We start from the raw sequence: 20,760 nt of genomic DNA, 5'->3' as shown, positions 1-20,760 counted from the left end.
TGTGCAGTACCTACATGTACAATGGAAAGCCAAGTTTTAATGATCTCTGATCTTGGTGTAGATGATGGGGATGAAGCTTTTTTGCTATTGTAATCAGCATTTATTTATAGATACATGATGCTGATGGAGTGCTTTGGTCCTACATATTGACACCTGTGTGGTATATGCTGCAAAAATGGGACCTTGGTGGATGTTCAACTCTGGTTCATATTCTATGGTGGTGGATACTAAACCTTGGAAACAATCTGCCATATGTGGGTTGTGTATGTTAGATCATACATGTACCTGCCAAAATGAATCTAACACATTACTGTTTTATTCACAGTGAGTTGTTTTTAATAATTAAACAGTAATAAAACAGATTAATCAATTTATCAATCGATTTATTGATAGCCCTACATGTAGATTAATGTATAAGGTAGTTGATTGACTGATACAATAGGATCTGTGACATGAACCAATCTTGTAATCAAAATTCAAAAATTCACTGCACTATTTTTCATACAAAACCAAAAGCATGATAGACTTATCATAGTAGTCTGAAAATATGGTCACTTTTTACATCAGATTGCAAAGTGTTTTCATATCTTCATAAGCTAACGAATTCAAACATGCATAATTGGTCACAAGTACAGTGTAAAAAGATGGTATGACCACTTTATTAAGCAAAAAAAAAATTCATTTTTGAGAATGCAACTCTTCAACAGGGCAATCAGTAACTTGTTGACGATCACATACCCAAATTGACACTGTTACATGTATATTAGTGGGTTTCAAGCCAAGACTAATACAAGTTTCATCAGTTTAGAGGAGCTATAGTATGGTCTACTATTGTAGCCTAATTATACAAATCACCATGGCTTGCATGTTTAACTTAACTTGGGTTTTGGTTTACAAATGAATAAAAGTAGGTCTCAGAACAATACAATAAAGGGGTGGAAGGGTTTGTTAATTGTTGGTTAATGGCAGGGAAGAAGGGAAATATGAATTAATAAAGCCAAAGGTCATTGGGATAAAGCTTGTCATTATTTAACTAGAGTAGTGGCCCTTTTTGTCTTTAACAATTAGCCAGCAGCACAGATGTGCTTTGTTTTATGCCATAGTATTTCTTAATGATGTAATGAAATTGCAGCTTAAATTGAAATTCCTAACAAATTGTCAATTTCACAATTGAGGTACTTTAATTATTTTTAGTTTTTTTATTGTAAGAAAGACATTTTAACATTACAGACTTCCTCTTAGAGAGATAAAAAAGGCGATTATGCCTTTAACTTACCGGTATTCATCCTTAGATAAAACATGTTGGGTTGATGGTGATAGTAATCTAGAAAGCAGAATGCTGGTTACTCTTACACACCTGTCTTGATAGAAGAAGCAATGTCTTTGATTATAAAAGAGTACAGACTAGATAAGATGATTGTATCATGGAGATACCTTAACCTCCATCATACAGGTATGCAGTAGTGCAGTACCTTTAAAGGTAAATTCCAGTTCTGATAACGATCTCAAAATGACTTTTTACAGAATCTAATATAATGACCACCCAAGTGTCTGTTTGTATGAATAAAAAATATGTGCCAAAGGATTCTGGAAGAAATTGTGTAATTGCTGAGAAATAAGCAAAATAAGCGCGGATTCGGTCACTTCCGTCGGGTCTTTATTCCAGCAATAATAATACACTATCCCACGTGTGCCTATCTGTGTTGGCGATCTTTAGTGTGATCGTATTTCAGCTTAGATTTTATGATTTCACAAAGTTCAGTTTATGTAACTGCATTGTACCAGATCTAGATCCTCGATGATATACTGACAATTATAAGCCTGGTTTACAGACTTTCTCATGAAATCAGTGTTTACTGCAACTACTGGCAATTCTCTTTAATACACATTGAATACATGCAAACATACCATGGATATTGTTTTGAAATAAATAACCCTGATCAACATTATATTTTAGGAAATAATCTTTTCCATATTTGAACACAATCTATTTAAAAATATATATGGTAAGGTAATTACAATGTAATCCCATATTTTTTTTCGTTGTCCATCATTTATTTCTATAATGAATGCCATCTTGGTCAAATTTAACTCGAAAATTTTGAATAATTTATTTTTATTCTTGGTCGTCAAATGGACTCTCAATTAAATTTGTTGGTCCTTTGGTACAAAGTGACTTCCATCCCTCCCCCATTAGTGACTCATGATCTGATGCCAAATTTAGCCCAGAATCTGTAACTCGTCCCCAATTTAAATTAAGGAGCGCGAGACTCCTCCAGGTACATGTATAAACCCACCTGATATTGGCCGAATCTCGATGTAACAAGTGTTTAGCGCCCCCCTCTCTCTCTCTCATCACCCTTAACACTCTCTGCACCTGCCAATTATGGTGCCTTCTATCTCCCCTTCCCCCTAAAGGCGGGCAGAGCTGAACTCATCACGAATATTTATTTTATTCCCCTCGCTGAGAGAGGTGAACTGGAACTGTAAACGCGAACCCAAGTGAGATGGAGATGATTTGGATGCGCTCCATGTGCAACTGGAAAGCGTTATTGTAGCTGCATCTCACTCTGGCACGTGTGTCTTATGATTTGCAGGCAGTAATGTTTTACATTATGTATAGATATTGATGGTCTGTTCTATATATACTTTCAATCTTACATGTTTACATTTACTCTCCCAAGCTCCATCTGGCATTGTCATTAAATATGAAGAATGAACTGTTCTCAACAAGAAATGTTCAGAAGATGAAGCCTAGCTCAAGTATTTTGTAAAATTTTAAATCAGTCTCTAGAAATTCCAAGCCAGTGCCACGCCATAGCTTCACTTGAATGGTATTATGTTAATTTTCGTGTCACTTGTTGGTTTTCTTTATTTTGTCAATATATATTTTTTAATAATTAAGTATTTATTAAATATAGCAATACAAAATTACAAATAAATCAAGAGAATTATGACCATACATAATAATGAACATATTTACAGTGCAAACGGATACAGAGAATGTTCAAAAGTCAAACCTCCATTTACGAAAATGAGCAGAAACTTTCCCTTTCTTTTTAACAAAGTTGTATTCAATTTCCTTGTTACTCATTAAGTGAGGCTCAAAGCAAGCAAAGTCAGGGATCTTATTTTGAAATTTGCAGAGATAGATAAAGTATCTTAACAATAGAAATATGTATGATAAGCATTTTTATCAATATTGTAATTAATAGCACATACTTAGCAAGAGAAAACAGTTTGAACAATTGTCATGAGGCTTGCCTTTCGGTGACTATCTGTTACGGTTATTATGATAATATGAATGCAGACCAATAAAAAGTGCACCTGTATGTGCCTGGATGATAGATACGAGAATGTATCGACCTTCTCCCATAAATTACTCTTCTAACTCTTGATTACAAACCTAATAGTTCTTATCATAAATATTAAGCAGTAGAACCTCAAAATCGCAGGATAAACTGTGTTGGGTCATTTACTTTAAGAAACAGTTACTTTCTTCCTTGCAATCCATGTTTGTTAATGTGGATCCTATTCTTAAAAGTAACATTTCTTTTTCTTAAAGCTCTTTGGAAATGTCAGGGCACCGTATTACTGTTTTCTATCATCACTATTACACTTTTTATTTAGCATCAGTGGCCTTAAATTTTCACACACTGATACCCCTTTCATAAACCCAATAAAACCTATCCTCCAATTAGCCGCCTAAGAGTAATGCGGATAATTCAATAAAAATTGCGTTCACAAACTCCGAAAATTATCCGCATTATTTTTACGAGCGCCCGTCCTGAAAAAGGCGGATAATCGCATGACAACTGGACACGCCCCCTCCAATGCGGTTGTGTTGGAAAAGGGTGACCTTGTGACCGCACTATGGCAATTATCCGCATTATTTGGAAATACGTTCATAAACTCAAAATCTTGTCCCGATGCCGCTATTATGCGGATAATAGCAGCATCAGAATAATGCGGATAACTCTTGTCCTCCTCTGATTTTACGACCAAATTATGCTGCTATTAGCCGCATAATTGGGTTTTATTGGATTTATGAAAGGTGTATCAAAGTGCTATTTGTTATGGCTACTGGCATAACAATTTTTTCTCTCCTCCATTTTCAATCTTGACACTAATGCATCACATCAATGTCCTACTTTCCATCAGGCACCAAGCTTTCAAATAACTGCCCTTTGGAGAGTGATATTCATGGGAAATCTATGCAATTAATATTGTCAGATTTTACATTGTCCCTTGGAATTTCAATGTCTGAGTGTAAATTATGTGAAAGTGTCTCCATTTTAAGAATAGGTTTATGTGACTGCAAAGCTGGTTGAAGTCACACAGTGGGATGGTTACAGATCAGTGAATAAATTGTATACATGTACAGATGTAAATGAATGAATGAATTTTCAGAGGATTTCTATTTCTGATTTCTTTGTCGAACAATAGAATATGAATTTTCATTTTTTCGTCCAATATTCCCGCTTGTAGATATACTGTAAAGGGAATGAAGTGAAATTGTACCCTTATCATGATACATAGAGTAAGAATAGTTTATCCTGACCAAGAAATAGATTGTGTAGTATAGCATCACGCTTAAATAATATGTCTTTAAGACTGCAGTGCAATAAGCTCATTTTCTCTATAAGACAACTTGGGCTGCATACATGCATAGAAAATAAATTATAGATCTAAGTTAGCATGAGTCGATGGATTAATAATGAAAATGTTCATGTGTTCTTAATACAGTTCAAGGTTGGTTTCTTGCATAAGGTCCTTTCTGAAGAAGGTTGTTTTTCTCATTTTCATCTTAAATCTATCTAGCTGAGTACATTGTTTTCCAGGCCCCCCAAAAAAAATTCAGGGGCTACTTATCATAACTTACTGCATAAATCTGGAACATTGGATAAGCTTTAACAAATTGATGAGTGCGGATTTCCAGTGTTCCTGTTTTAGTTTCCAGGGTTGTTTTGAGCATTTCTGTATTTTTTCCCCTGGTGCCCCCCAGTCTGGATGTTAATTGCAACATCTCTCCATTTAACTCAAACTTTTGCCATTCTCATACTCTCCAATTTTCGAAAAAAAATGCAGAGTTGATTTCTTTGGCCTCAACCTTGGCTAGTCTTCTGTACTCTTCTTTGAAATAAGTTCAATAATTCTTCACAATGGTTTAATGTGAATTTTAAACAAGGTTTTTTTTTAAAGTAAACTCATTTGTCTTTTTCTCTTGTCTTCATCAGGTCTTCCTTCCATGGATATATCCAGTATGCCACGAAGCTATGACAGGTTGATGGGGTGCATTGAAAACGTCCGATTCAGCTGGACCTCGAGCTCCAATCCTGCTCCTGCCATGCCTATCCAAGGTACTACTAGTCCTCCTGGCACCACTGTTGGTGCTGCTGCCACCACTGTTGGTGCCGCTGCCACCAACCCCTCTGCTTCCAACACTGCCACCGCCAACGCCACCTCGCCCAACACACCACCACCAAGCTCAGGCGATGCTACCAGTGAGAATCCAACAGCCTCAGGGACTAATGAGACAAGTGGGTCACTACCAACAGAAGCTGCTGCTACGGGAACAGAAATAAGTGGATCCACCGCTGGAAGTGGCGTTGAAGCAACTCCAACGGAAGCAGGAAACGAGGTGCCCATAGGTTACAGAGGTAATAATCATTATTTTGATGTTACTACATCGGCAAGTCATCTTTGATCTGATGTCATGCATCTGCTCTTTCAGCTGTGTTAATTACCCCATTAGAATTCCATTGTACTTGAGATACTGCAGAAGGAAATTCTAAACGATTAATGTGATCATATAAGGAAATGATTTCATATTGTCTTGCCCTTTGGACATAGTATTTCACTGTTGCCTATAGGAATCCATTCAAAGAAATTTTCATTATGTTACTTGAATAACCAAAATGTGTATAACCTTCTCCCCAGGGTGTAGAGAAAGTGCATATAATGTGTGATGGCTTGGCAGAATCCTGTTAAGTTGATAACATAATATTACAGTGCGTCCCACAAAAAACGAAACCGAGATTTAGCGATGATTTATCGTAACTTAATCATAAATACAATAGACAAATGACCTACCAACGTAAAGATTAGAATCTCCTCTTTCATCTGATACTACTTAGATTATTCCTCGTTCACGCATGAGTGAGCAAAAACAATTCGAAGAAAGGATGCCAAAAACCCATTTGGCGGGGGTATCTGAATTTCAAAAAAAAAGTCACATGACTAAAAAGTTCAATATCTGCTGTTTTATTTGATACCTTAATCACAGTAAATGGTCAAGAAGTAAAAAAGTTATGATCCCTCTAAACAATGCTTGTATTTCCATAATTTCATTAAATAAACGTGTTTTCACCGGTTTCCCACAGAAGCTATTGCACGTTTAACAAAAGACTTAATGCATGGCTGATCGTCAACAAAACGGAGTGTCGAGTGAGTCTGGACGCTAGCCTATAAAGCCTCTTCATTTCACAAATTATTGAAAATCAAGCCTTGTTTCAAATAACCAGAACTTTCTTATTTCTTGACCATTTTCTCTAATTGAGGTATCAAATAAAAGAGCAGATATTGAACTTTTTAGGCATGTGATTTTCTTTTTGAAATTCAGATACCCCCCGCCAAATGAGTTTTTGGTATCCTTTCTTCAAATTGTTTTTGCTCGCTCATGCGTGAATGAGGAATAATCTAAGTAATATCAGATGAAAGAGGAGATTCTAAGCTTTACATTGGTAGGTCATTTGTCTATTGTATTTGTGATTAAGTTATGATAAATCATCGCTTAATCTCGGTTTCGTTTTTTCTGGGACGCACTGTATATATGATTTAAAACCAAAGCCATTGCTCATGTTAAAAATATACATGTATATTTATAAATTCTCAGTATTTAAGTATCATAACAGTCAAATATTCTGCCCCTTCTACAATTATGCTATTCACCATTCTCCAAACATATAAAACCAAAAGATTTCAGAAAAGTACACTTCCAGGTCCAACATGATTGCCAAACAAATACAACACAAACCAAAGTGTGTAATCTATGACAACCGTATCTATATTTCTAACTGCATATTGATATCATATGACATAATCTATTGAATATTAATTTTGTGTACATTCTAATTGTGTCTCTGATAATTATCTTGTTACATATCATATCTAAATTGCATCGTGTAAACATTTATACAATTCAAGTCTGTGAGTGCATGCCAATCATTTTGCAGTTAATCTTGATTAAAATTTAAACAAATCTTTCCTTTGTGTATATATATAGTGCGAGTGGAGGATGGGTGCATCAATGGCTGTGATACAGCTAATCCCTGTGAACATGGTGAATGTATCAATCACTACTCAACAATGTCTTGTAACTGCTTTATGAGTGGCTACGAAGGAGAGAGGTGTGACCATGAAGGTAAACCAATCTTAGAAATTTAATTTCATAGGGGAATCCAGCCTTGGTCATAAAATGTTGTGTTTGAAAGGAGAAAAATAAATAAAACAATGGTGAAAGTTTGAAAGATATCAGACAAGCAATGAGAAAGTTATGGCTAGGTATTAAAATTTAGATCCCTAAAACTATGTTGATTCAAATCGGCAACTGGGTAAGTAAATTTGGCAAGGGGCAAGGACAAATTTCCCATAGGCCATGTACTTAATTATGAGGGATTCATGGTTTTCTCCTAAGTACCCATTCCCATTGGGCAGTTATCTAAATTTAACCCATGTAGTATATTGTTTGATGTCCTCTGAAAGAAAAATATAATTTGAAGTAAAACTTTTGATGAAAATGACATGTTGACAATTTTACATGGAAGAGTAGTCCTTGCCTTACATCACTAAGACATCACATATGCAGCCAATTTGAAGTCTCCATGGGTATAGTGATTACCAAAATTTTTTACTTAAAAAAAATCATATATTGTTTGTCCAATATTGTTCAAATGTTCACCTCTCAACTTGTCTGATTTTTCTTTTTCCTTTAAAAACAAGTTTTTATTTGGGTTGGATTCCCCTTTAATCATAAATGCAAGTTGTGGAAACAATCTTAAAAACGAGTTTGAACAGATCCAATAAAATGACCACCCAAGTATTTGCATGTATGAATAAAAAGTACATGTATATATGTCAAATGATCTGGTAGAGTGTCTTAGAATGGTACAAAGTGCATAACATGTAGAGGAACAATTATTTACTATGAAACAAAGCAAACGTATATGTGTATAATTGCTGAGAAATGGACAGAGTAAGCATAGCATTCCGGCCCAGTGGATGTTCCATAAAGCTGTTTGTAAAGTTACGCACGACTTTAAAAATGACTGAAACATATTCTTAGGAGCTAAACATGCTAAGACACCTAGGGATTTACTATGTAGAACGAGAAAGAATCACCAGTCGTACGTAAAGTAATTCCTAATTTGTGAACAGCTTTATGAAACCACCCACAGGTGTCACTTCTTTTCTAAGCAATAGTAATAATACGCTGTCTCACATGTGCTTAGTTGTGTTGGTGATCTTTAGTAATGACAATTTTTTTATTTGGATTTTGGGTTTATGCATATGAAACAGGTCTAGATTTACATTTATTATGATATAGTGACAATTAACTTCGATTTTGAAAGACTTTCGCATGATCTTTGCTTGCTTTAATTACGAGGACTTTATTACTCTAAGTTCTAGTGAACCCTTTATAATTTGTCATAAATTTATGACTGTTAGTAGCTCTTAAAATAATGCTTAAACCACAAGAAATTTCAGTGCTAGGAGCTAGATTTATCATGTGCAGTCCCACAAGCTCACAGGAAAAAAGTTTTATTTCCAATTATAGTATCAAGATCGGAAACTTGGGTTGAAACAGAGGCCAAGAAATCCACAAAGATTTGGGGTAATGATTGCAAATCATAGCTTTGTATAAAAATAATATTCTCTAGAACATTCCCCTTCCTCATCTCATTTGATTTGATTTCATATATTCTTGCAGAGATTCAACAACTGGCGGATCCAGGGGGGGGGGGGGCAAAACCGGCCCGTGCCCCCCCCCCCCTTTGAGAGGCACAATTAAAATTTGTAATGTAAAAATGCCGTTAAAACAGAAGTGTGCCCCCCCTTTTGAAAGTGAAGACCTACTTTTTTTGTTTGCTTGTCAAATGTTTTTGTGGATGAAATGTGCTTATTTTTATTTAAACCCCTTTTTTTTTTGGTTGTCAAATTTTTCCTCAGTAAAATGTGCCCCCCCCCCTTTTGGAAAATCCTGGATTCGCCCCTGGATTCAACATTACTTTCCTTTGTGTAAATCCAGAAATAATTTGTAAAGACTGATATATTTTGTATTCAAACAAATTGTAACTGATTTCTTTTTGGGCTCATTTTCAATTTTGATATTATTTGGAAAAAAAAAAAGAAAGGTAATGATGATAAAATTATCATTTTGTTTTAAACGAAGGGTACACTAAAAGAACATTTATGTAATCTATTTTCTACGGATGTGTAAAGCATAACAGATTTGATCTTAGGCCAATATTTTAGCATGCAGATATCTTATTGGATTTTCCCCAATTCCTGCATATTCACAAATCAAAATATTTAGCATTTTGACTTGGTTTATGTTCATCAGTGACCATTTTCATGTAAGGAAGATAACATTTTAGTGATGTTAGACTTGCAAAACAAGCAATATAACTGCCAAAGAAATATATACTTGTACAGAGAGACCAAATTAGGAAGGTCAACTAGGTATGTTCTTTGATAAGATATTTTGAAGAGACATTAAGATTGCAATGTCTTCTGCTTCTGGTAAAGTGCACAAGATGTGCAAAATATACCTTTGAATTTGTCTTATTCAAAAAGTGGTGTGAACTTGTTTTTCCCATATGCTATTGGGTCTGAATTTCTGTTGTTGCATTTCTAGCTTCTGATAACTATGTTTGAGGGAGATTTAGTGCTAAAAAGTTCTGATAATGAGCAGAGAACTATTAGGATCGTTACATACATAGAATGGTTACTGGTCATATTTCAGTGTAACCATTACGTATCTATAGGGAAGGGTAGCGGGGATGTGAACGATTCCTGTAAGGCTGTGGAACACGTGAACGGATAATTAGCGGTTGTCAGATGACTGTGAGTAAGGGGACGGGTCGTGAGCTTGTCAGCTGCTACGCTCTTCTGACTCAGTTCCAATGGGATCGGCACACGTGATGATTCAATCAGCTACCTGTGAATTGGGGAGATCCAGGAGTTTTTAGAAAAAGGGACCCCCGGGGTGGGGGGGGGGGGAGTGGAATGAAGGAATGAGATATCCAGCTATCTAAATTCTCACAAGCAAAGTTATGATTAAAAATGTCAGAGGGAAGAAATATTTGACAAGTTTTGGTGTTCAGTATTTAAGATCTCTTCACAATATGGTGAGTTTGGAAGAGGAGGGAATGGAGGGGAGGATAGAGGGGGGGGGGGTCGAGGAAGAGGGAGGAAAGGAGGGGCAAAAAAGGGATGGGAAGGGGAGGGAATAGGAGAGAAGGCAAGGGAAGGGAAGGGGTGAGGAGGGATTGGTGGACTCTGGAGATTCATTCATGCTGGCAGCCCTTTAATGACGTAACAAGGAGACTGTTTTCTTGCAAATAAGTTATTTGAAAGAAATATCCTAGATGTCTTGCATCTTAGATGTAGGGCTTCATACTACGGAAATTGTTACACAGGGTTTGATTTTCAGCATACATGTATATCCAAAAAGAAATTTAATTCAATGGTATTTTTAACTGGATAGAGCATTTGGGAGAGATATCACAATGTAGGTCATAGCAGGGTTATTAAATATAAAAGATACATTCAAATGCAATTGATTTTTGTTTAGGTGGCAATGGGAGGATCATAGACAGGAAGCAGTTGCTGGGAAGTATTTCTGCTGAAAGATACAGCACACAGTTTTATCCACTTATTATTAAACTTCATTGTAATCCCATGTAGGCTTTGTACATGGAGCACCTAGTTCCATTAGGCAATGGAATAAGATGCCTAAATTTCATTTCATTCATTCATTCATTCATTCATTCATTCATTCATTCATTCATTCATTCATTCATTCATTCATTCATTCATTCATTCATTCATTCATTCATTCATTCATTCATTCATTCATTCATTCATCCATCCATCCATCCATCCATCCATTCATTCATTCATTCATTCATTCATTCATTCATTCATTTAATTTACTCATTCATTCATAAATTTACAATAATATCCAAAGAACAAAACATCAAAAACAATACAAAGTAAATATGGTTAGGGAGACAAAAGAAGAAAGCTCGTAGTTACGGTTCCATATACTTAATAAATACGAGTTGATTACCAAAAACAGGTATTATAAGTATGTAAAATTATGTAAAAATTGTAAGTAAAACTAATTAACTTGAGAGCACAGGTCGGCTCTCACTGTTGAATTAGTAAAGAATGGAATTTTATTTCAATGATTATGATTTTTTAATGTGATATTATTCAAATTTATTTCTCTCTTCACATCAGGTTCCACTCCTGTAACTCTTGGAGGTTATCAGTATCTTACCTATACACTTTTCCTCGGTGACCAAGATACGTACAGTGCCGAAGATCTCATCAGTATGAAATTCAAGGTTAGAATCATTTGACTTGTTTGGTGATATTTGGATCCAGCCAAAAGGAAAGCTCATATAGTCCTGATTGTTTACACCGCATGGCTTTATTACTATTTTCTATCAAGGCTTGTGCAACTTTTGAGACCAAGGCCCTGTCTTACGAAGAGTTACGATTGATCCCATCTACCTCAAATATATGGAAATGCATCAGTGTCATATTTTTTTTCAGGAAATTTGCGCAATGTCCTTTGTAAACAAAGAGAAGCACCCTCACTTTTCAAGAAAGCAATGAATGTATGAATAAACAGCATATCTAGAAAATATTTTGAACAAACATTCATTTTAGATGTTGCAACATTGCTGGCTTTCCATAGTTGTGGTCTATGGGATCAATCGCAACTGTTTGTAAGACGGAGGTCCAAATTTGAGATGCCTGGGTACTCCATATCATAAAATAACACAACATTATGCAAGTGCATGTTAGACCCCAAATTGCTCCAAAAATGTGATTTCATGTGCAAAGGCTGTGGAAATTATTTTTGTAGACAAAATTGATGTAGCATTAATTTAGCTTTCACTGATAAAAATCAATTTCATGTCATTAATGATCAAATAGGTATTGCTGGTGATTTCTACAGAAAAAAACATGTAACTGAAATGTTAAAAACAGAGATATACAAAATATATTGCAAAGACAATAAAGAAAGAGATGGAGAAAGAGGAGGAGGAAGAGTGATATTAGCGTACATGCATTCATATAGTCACGGTGCTGAGTCATTGGTTTGTGAATGAGCTCTCCTCAAAATGAATGATATATGAATGCATTATCTCTAATTGATACTGATGAGCAAGGCAATTTAGATTGAAATGATGCTTTGTTTGCATGTAGATAATGATGAAAACATCTGATGTATCTCTATCCCAGTAGAAAACCCACATGTACAGTGATCCACTGAAATTGTTCCAGTATCATTTTGCTATTAAACATTTGTGATGTCAACAGGACCAGTGTCCCATTTCGGTGGACTTGTTGTAATATCAAATGCACAATTTCTAGAACAAGTTTACTATCAGCCAATCAGATTGTATGATTTTAGTAGCTTTTAACTTTTATCGCAAATTTGTTACAATAACAAGATTTATGAACCAGGCCCCAGTGTGGCATGCTGTCTATCTGGAAAGTGCATGTCTTTATTTGTGTCTTGAAAGTTGAAAGCAGTAGAACAAGATGTCTTCTTTGCACAATCAAGAAAATATGTCAAAGAGCCTTACTGATCAGACTCCAATGAACTACATGGCAATTTCAGACTTTAACTTATAAGCCTGAAACAATATTACAATAAAAAAAAATGTTGCAGGCAAAAGTTTTAAACCCATTTGTTGTACATCTGGTCAGGGTGCAAATCCAGACGAGACATGCAATCTCAAGAATTGTGTATACTAGTATTTCAATTTATTGTTTAGAAGTGATGCTGCAGATTGTTACAAAAAATATATTTGTAATGTTTCTGCTTTCATCATTGCATTGTTATTTTATATTGAGCATGAAAGAAGAAAGTGTATTTTTTTTTATCTTAAAGGTACCGATCAGGATATTAAACCAAATTTGTAATTAATGTTGTACTAATATTTGATAATCGAATGTTTGTACAGTTTACACTTAAAATTAGAATTGATGTCCCTCCTAGATTGATAATTGCACCAATCATATTGCTCCTTTTATTCACCTTCTTACCCAGATAAACCCAAGCCACCAATCCGCAGTCTTGTACTATGCAGTTGGAGCTCTACCATCCCAGACCTATCTAGCTGTATTCATTCAAGATGGCCAGCTCTCAGTCAATATCAAATACAGCTCCGAGGACATCATGGAATTCTTAGAGCTGGGCGTGGTCAATGATAATGTGTGAGTTCTTTTTTAATGAGGTTTTAAAGGTGGGCAAATGGTGATGATAATAATATTCATTTGCAATGTACATGTATTGTGGAATAATATTTTTGAAGGCGCAGTTTTATTTTTACTCTGGCTTAAGCGAGAGCTCATTTCCAATGCAGTGCAATTAAAGAATTGATCCTGCCGGTACACAGTCATCTCACCTGGGTTAAGTGCAGCATAATGTGGTTAAAATTTGTGATGAAGGAAAACATGCAATCTAGCTATGATTTGAACCCGCAGTCCTCTGAATTAGAAATGGGAGTGAAAACCGCTAGACCACAATGCCCCCAATATAGGGGCACCCATTGGTGTATATGTTTTAATGTATGATTGAGAAGAGAATTCTGATAACATTAGCCTAAAGATGGAGGGGGGGAGGGTAGATATGTATGTATAATGGGGGGGGGGGGGAGGGACATTGCCATACAGTTATTGCACTCATTTGGTAAGTATTCAAAGTGGCATCTGACCATTTATATATATATATCAACTTATATATATGTATATATATATATATATATATATATATATGTATATATATTCATACCTTGGTCAGTTCGGTCTACTACCGTCGGTTTCACAATTTCGGCGATCTTCAGTGTGCCTGAAGATCGCCGAAAGCGTGAAACTGATGGTAGTAGACTGAACTGACCAAGGTATGAATATATATATGCTCTGCCCCGGCATTGAGCACTTTTTGGAAACCTCAACCAATCCCATACCAAGTGGATATATATATATATAGGGCGATTTTAAACATAAAAAAGAGAGTAAAAACAAATGTTGATATTGCGAAGTATGACAAAATACAAACGGCTTCCTTCCCCCACTGCAGTTCCCAAATTTGCCTGGAATTTTTTTTTCTCTCCAACAGAAATGACAAGTTTAAACTCAAAGTCAGTAAACTGCAAAATACATATTATTGCAGGTGTCACTGAAAATTCTAAACTTATATAATGTCTACAAATGCATGTTTGGACACTTTTATCCATTAAAATATTATGTGCTGGAAAAGTGCATGAACGAATAATGCCTGTTTCATTAGAGAGTGAACCTTTCGGAATCCCACTGAAGCAAATACAGAATTCTTGGAAGAATCACAGCACACACAGGATGTGAGGGGATTAGATTCCCAGTATTCGTGGTTTAAATTACAAATATTTGAGACTCCTGGAGCTCTTATTCCAAGCTGCAAATGGAGGAAGAGTTCCGTTTTAAATTATTCAGTCTGGTCCATGCTGCATCTAGATCTTGACTTCCTGGATAGAATGAACTAATCTCTCACAGTTTTTGACAATAACTACTTCATTTGCTGGCATTTGTCTGTTTTTGTCAACAATGATGTTCAAATAAATTTATTTTGTTTTTTTGGGGTCATTTTTTTCATTTTAAAACAATGAGAATACAGATAGAGGTACATGCATGAACAAGGCAAAGAGAGAGAAAAATTAAAAGAAATGTTAATTGACATGGAACATGTCATGTAGTATACTATAAGACTGAAGAAATGGTGATTGGTGATTTTTTTTTTAAACCTGATTGCTAAGAAAGCATGAATGCTTGTAAGCAAGCAACCAGAGGACCTACGGCTTAAGGTCCTCTCCGAAGGACCTGGTACTGAGGATTGATGCCTTACCAAAGGGCACTAGCGTACCATTTGGGAATCGAACCCGGGTCACCGGAATATGAATCCCCCGCTCTACCAACTGAGCTATCGCGCCTCCCAAATAGGCAGAATAGTGTTTTATTTAAAAATTGAGATTTTTCAAATTATGGTCATATGTTTATAGAAATACAATGTATGGTGAGCTCTCTGAAAAAGGAAGAAAAATAGAAAATGAAAAAACAAAACAAAAGGAACAAAGCAAGAAAATGCTTTGTAACATACAGGTGCATGTGTAAGTATACTTGAATGAATAGTGAAGTGTAAATGAACAATAACTTATGTTTCACCAGCTTGCTACTTAGGTCAATATTACAAAACATTATGGTCAGACATTTTATCAGAAAATTTGTGTTTTATCTGACAGTTTTCATAGTAACCGAAATCCTCAGCCAATCAAAACCAAGGAAATTGTCAGATCTGACAACTTGACAGATAATGATGATGATTAAGTTAGTAATAAGTGCTAAAGCAAGTATAATCATTTTTTATTTGTTAATATTTGCAATTTTCTTTTCACTTGACAAGTTGGCATTCTGTGTCGGTCACCCAGCATGGGACGACGGTTAGTGTGATCTTTGACAATGCTACCATGAGCCACACCATCACAGGAAGTAACACAGTATTCACCTTTGACCCTCTCAGTTACATCGGAGGCGGAGAAGGTCTAAATGGGTATCCAGGTAAGTTTGTTGACCTTTGACCTTATGAATACACACCTTTACACATTAATTAATTTAGTATATAATGCCCATGAAATATTTGCTTCCAATTCAGTCTTGATATCAATGAATGAATTATGTGATTTTTAGCTTTTATCTATATTTTGCCTTGTAATCACTTTAAAATTTGATGGATAATGATGCCATTAAAAAAAAAAAACTTATTTATTTACTAAACATTGCCTAATTGATACAATGTTTTCAATATGAGTTTGTATCCATTAGTGCTATTGAAGTTTATTGTTGTAATTATGTTTTATTTTTTCAAGGCTTTTGTGATAAAAATGCTAATCCTTTGTACCTGTACAAATATATTCTGATAAATACATAAATAATCAAATAAATATATAAATAAATAAACAAATGAACAAATAGATAAATTGATAAATACATGAATAAAATGAATAAAAAAATGATGAAATAAATAAATGGATAAGTAAATGAATAAATAAATAAAATATAAACATAAAAATAAATCAAGAAATAGATAAATAAATAAATAAATGAATAAACAAATAAATAAATGAATAAATAAACAAATAAACAAAGAAATAAATGAATAATCACATGAGATATTGATCAATCTAAGGAAGATATGAAAACAGTTTAAGGAAATTGAAGTTAAATACTTGGATATATCCAAACTTATTGTTTAATGAGGCTAATATGTCTGCTCTGTCTGCACCTTAATTTCATGCTTTGCACCAATGTATTTATCAATTTGATTAATTTCTTATGTTCATGTAGGCATGCCAACTATTAAATATTTTGAGAAGGTAAATTCATTTGGTTCCAAGCAAATCCATACAAAATAATCAGCTTTTGTATGTCTGACCCCTTATTTTTGTCTCACCTGCATAGCAGAGTGAGACTATAGGTGCCGCTTTTCCGACGGCGGCGGCGGCGTCAACACCAAATCTTAACCTGAGGTTAAGTTTTTGAAATGACAGCATAACTTAGAAAGTATATGGACCTAGTTCACGAAACTTGGCCATAAGGTTGATCAAGTATTACTGAACATCCTGCCTTAGTTTCATGTCACATGACCAAGGTCAAAGGTCATTTAGGGTCAATGAACTTAGACCATGTTTGGGGAATCAACATCAAAATCTTAACCTAAGGTTAAGTTTTTGAAATGTCATCATAACTTAGAAAATATATGGACCTAGTTCATGAAACTTATACATAAGGTTAATCAAGTATCACTGAACATCCTGCATGAGTTTCACATCACATGACCAAGGTCAAAGGTCATTTAGGGTCAATGAACTTTGGCCGAATTGGGGGTATCTGTTGAATTACCATCATAACTTTGAAAGTTTATGGATCTGATTCATGAAACTTGGACATAATAGTAATCAAGTATTACTGAACATCCTGTGCAAGTTTCAGGTCACATGATCAAGGTCAAAGGTCATTTAGGGTCAATGAACTTTGGCCAAATTGGGGTATTTGTTGAATTACAGCCATAAATTTGAAAGTGTGTTGGTCTAGTTCATAAAACTTGGACATAATAGTAATCAAGTATCACTGAACATCCTGTGCGAGTTTCAGGTCACATGATCAAGGTCAAAGGTCATGTAAGGTCAAAGAACTTTGGCCACGTTGGGGGTATTTGTTGAATTGCCATCATATCTCTATAAGTGTATTGGTCTAGTTCATAAAACGTGGAAATAAGAGTAACCAAGTATCACTGAACATCTTGTGCAAGTTATAGTAGTTTTCAAAATCAGCACTGCTGCTATATTGAATCGCGTGATGCAGGTGAGACGGCCAGAGGCATCCCACTTGTTTCCTATTGTTACTTCACCTAGTAAGTCTTTTTTTTCTTCTTAAGGTCTGCCTGTAAGCACTAAGTTTGTTGGCTGCTTAAAGGAGGTCTACATCAACCATTTTGACGTCACTAGCGCCCTCCATGGTCAGTCCTCAACCAGGGTGTTCTTCATGGGCGGAGCTCCGTCTTTTGAGTGCCGTGACATTGACATCATTCCAGTGACCTTCCCAACGCCAGAATCTTACATTCATCTAGAGGGATGGCATAATGCCGACTTGAGCTTAAGGTTAGTTTCGGGGATCATTTTGTTGAGAACTGTGTATTGAAAATGAAACTAACAGTAATCAGATAATTAAAAAAAGGGTAAATATCATCAATACTGTGCGATTGTTTGATTGATAATCTTATTCATATTTTTGTCTTTCTTTAAATCAGGTTTTCATTTAGAACAGCGAATGGCTCTGCTTTGATGATGACGGCTCATACTTTTATGAATACTACACACCGAGGACGATTGACGGTAAGCATGCTATTTATTTGTTTTGTTGCGATAACCTTGGAATCAAAACTGGGAAAAGATGGTGAATAGGGAATTTCAAACAGACTACTTTTATTGTAGCATTAACACACCATATTTTATAATTTTTGCTGAATAATTTGTTTCTTTTCCACTTTAAGATAGAAACATTTCATAAATCTATATACATGTAATTTACCCACAGGGTAATACAATATCCATATCTCTAGTGGAAGGATCATGAAAAGCACATAGATGGCTTGTTTTGAAATGATCTTCAAAAGGATTCTAATAGTAATATATGATTTTCTTAATTTAAGAATGGCTTGAAAATTCTTCCTCATACCAAAGAAATCTATGTGTTTGTGATGTTTAAAATTCATCAGTATATCTGTTTTCTTTTTTATTAAGAAAATTTTGAAAAGCTGGTTTTACCTTTTTGAATATGGTCTAGAAACGGAAGCTTTCTTTTAACAACATGCACGGATGTGATGTACTAACTTTAGTCATTATTCTTAAATTGTGATATGAGTATTCATACACTGTATTTAAGTAAATATGAATCTGAAATTAATTATTCAAAGGGTAGTAAAATATTTTTCTTTGAAATATCTAACTTATGCATCAGTATTTGGGTGTTTAGATATGATTCAAATTAATCATTAGCAGTTTTAATATAAAAGAGGTAGATATTGAAATATCTTTCTATTTCTTAACTGAAATTTTCCTCTCCATACCCTTCGTGATGTCCAATGTTGAAGCAATAATTCTGCATGATAACTTTATAGCACTAATTTTGCTCTCATTGTTACAGTTGGATCTGGAGGATGGTGTTTTGATGCTGAAGTTAGCGACCGATCCTCACGTCCCTCTCAGTCTAGACTACGTAACATCCATTGGGGCAAGGCTACATGACGGCCTCTGGCATGATGTTAATCTGACTGTCACAGCAGGGTATGAACCAAGTCTTCTTAACCCATTAGTTACAGGGACTGGGTCATCCCTGTACAAATACAATGGGAATTTGAAAATCCAGTAATCAATGGGTGAACTATTTTACTCTGTATTATGAAAATCAGAAGGAGTTTGAACTTGCTTGAAAGTCTAATGAAAATTATAATTAGAAGAATAATAAAGCAAATCAGAGTGTGTTGAGAATAAAGAGCAATGCTACATGACAATCTGTGGCATGATGTACAAAGTCTAAGGGAATAAACCTAAGTAGTAAACAGGTTAACTCTTAATATTCTCTGTTTCATTAAATCTAAAGCTGTTCCAATTTGTTTGAAAGTCAAATGAAAATTATAATTAAAAGAATAATAAAAACAAATCGTTTTGTGTTCAGAATGAAGAGTATGAGTATAGATCACAAATAAAATCAATTGAATTGCTAGCACTATTTCTTTTATTATGTTGAGTGTCAACTCAGGTCGACAGAAGCGAGCCAGTGTTGACCATAGTCCTCTGTAGCGCGGAGTAAATTAATCCATTTATTACTGGATTCTGTAATTCCAATAGACTTTGGACAGGGATTACCGGTTCCAGTACGCAAAGGGACAATATTTAGATATCTTAAACACTTCTATGATACTCTCATTTGCTAAGTTTCCTATACAGTAGATCTACATGTATGTACATGTATCTCGTAACTTTATCAAACACATAAACATTGCACTTGACCTTAAATAAAAATACAAGTTACATAGTATTTTAGCATCCAATTGTGAAGTGTATTTTACTCATATATTTCAAAATAAAACGTATTGCTTATGTTAGCTTGCAACACTACCTTTAAATCAAAGCTAAATATTCACACCCCTTGGAAACATGCATTTATATTAATGTTAAGACTAGAATGCCCCTGTTCATTGTCACACAATAAAACCTAAATAAAAGCGTGAATACAGCAACTGACGAATATGCTAAATGCATATGAAATCATCAAAACAAATGTTTTCAGAGATATTAACCGTCACAGAAATGCATTGTGAGGTCACTGAATTGAAGAAATTTCTAACATTGTAGATTTTTGTTTTATTGTTTTTTGGTCGAAATCTTGTTCTTGATTGTTATTTTTAGCCAAGCAATGTTAGAGCTTGATGGAGAATCTGCATCATTCACCTTCACCGAGGTTTTATCACCACGAGGGACCGTCTTCCTAGGAGGTTGGAACGGCAAGGGTGAGTATCAACATTTTATGGGATAAACAAAATGTATTGTATATGCTCTACTCAGGGGTGGATCCAGGAATTACCGAGGGGTACTTGGAAAAAAAAAAAAAGGGTTATCACCACTCTTGTTCAATGGTCTTAACAACCAAAATGATATATATTTTTTTCAAGTGCCCCTTTTGAGTGGTGATAACCTTGCCCTTAAAGGGAGGGACAAATGCCCCTTTGCCCCCCAAATCCCCACCTGAATACACTTTTATCCACGTATGGGTTTTAGAGAATCAGAAAGGAAGTTGTGTATGAAATTTGTTACTGTTTCATGAAAGGAATCCATAAATTGTATTTAATGAACAAGATTGGAC

At 35.0% G+C, this 20,760-nt stretch overlaps 1 protein-coding gene across 4 annotated transcripts in view; it reads left to right on the top strand.

Annotated features, from left to right (window-relative positions):
- Positions 1-5,241: 5,241 nt before the first annotated feature.
- The window catches only part of LOC129280430 (axotactin-like), a 42,051-nt gene continuing 26,532 nt past the window's right edge, over positions 5,242-20,760 (top strand). For all 4 annotated transcript variants that reach the window (XM_064111876.1, XM_064111878.1, XM_064111875.1 and 1 more), the window contains exons 1-9: positions 5,242-5,660; positions 7,286-7,423; positions 11,527-11,633; positions 13,355-13,521; positions 15,743-15,897; positions 17,774-17,996; positions 18,146-18,230; positions 19,042-19,181; positions 20,307-20,407. In XM_064111876.1, coding sequence (XP_063967946.1) covers positions 5,249-5,660; positions 7,286-7,423; positions 11,527-11,633; positions 13,355-13,521; positions 15,743-15,897; positions 17,774-17,996; positions 18,146-18,230; positions 19,042-19,181; positions 20,307-20,407 — 1,528 coding nt within the window. In that variant the 5' untranslated portion in view covers positions 5,242-5,248. The remainder of the gene's footprint in view (positions 5,661-7,285; positions 7,424-11,526; positions 11,634-13,354; positions 13,522-15,742; positions 15,898-17,773; positions 17,997-18,145; positions 18,231-19,041; positions 19,182-20,306; positions 20,408-20,760) is intronic.

The sequence above is a fragment of the Lytechinus pictus genome, chromosome 17 (assembly GCF_037042905.1).
Source record: "Lytechinus pictus isolate F3 Inbred chromosome 17, Lp3.0, whole genome shotgun sequence".
Classification (NCBI taxonomy): domain Eukaryota; kingdom Metazoa; phylum Echinodermata; class Echinoidea; order Temnopleuroida; family Toxopneustidae; genus Lytechinus; species Lytechinus pictus.
The sequence above is the reverse complement of the archived record's forward strand: the minus strand, read 5'-3'. Positions and strand labels throughout refer to the sequence as shown.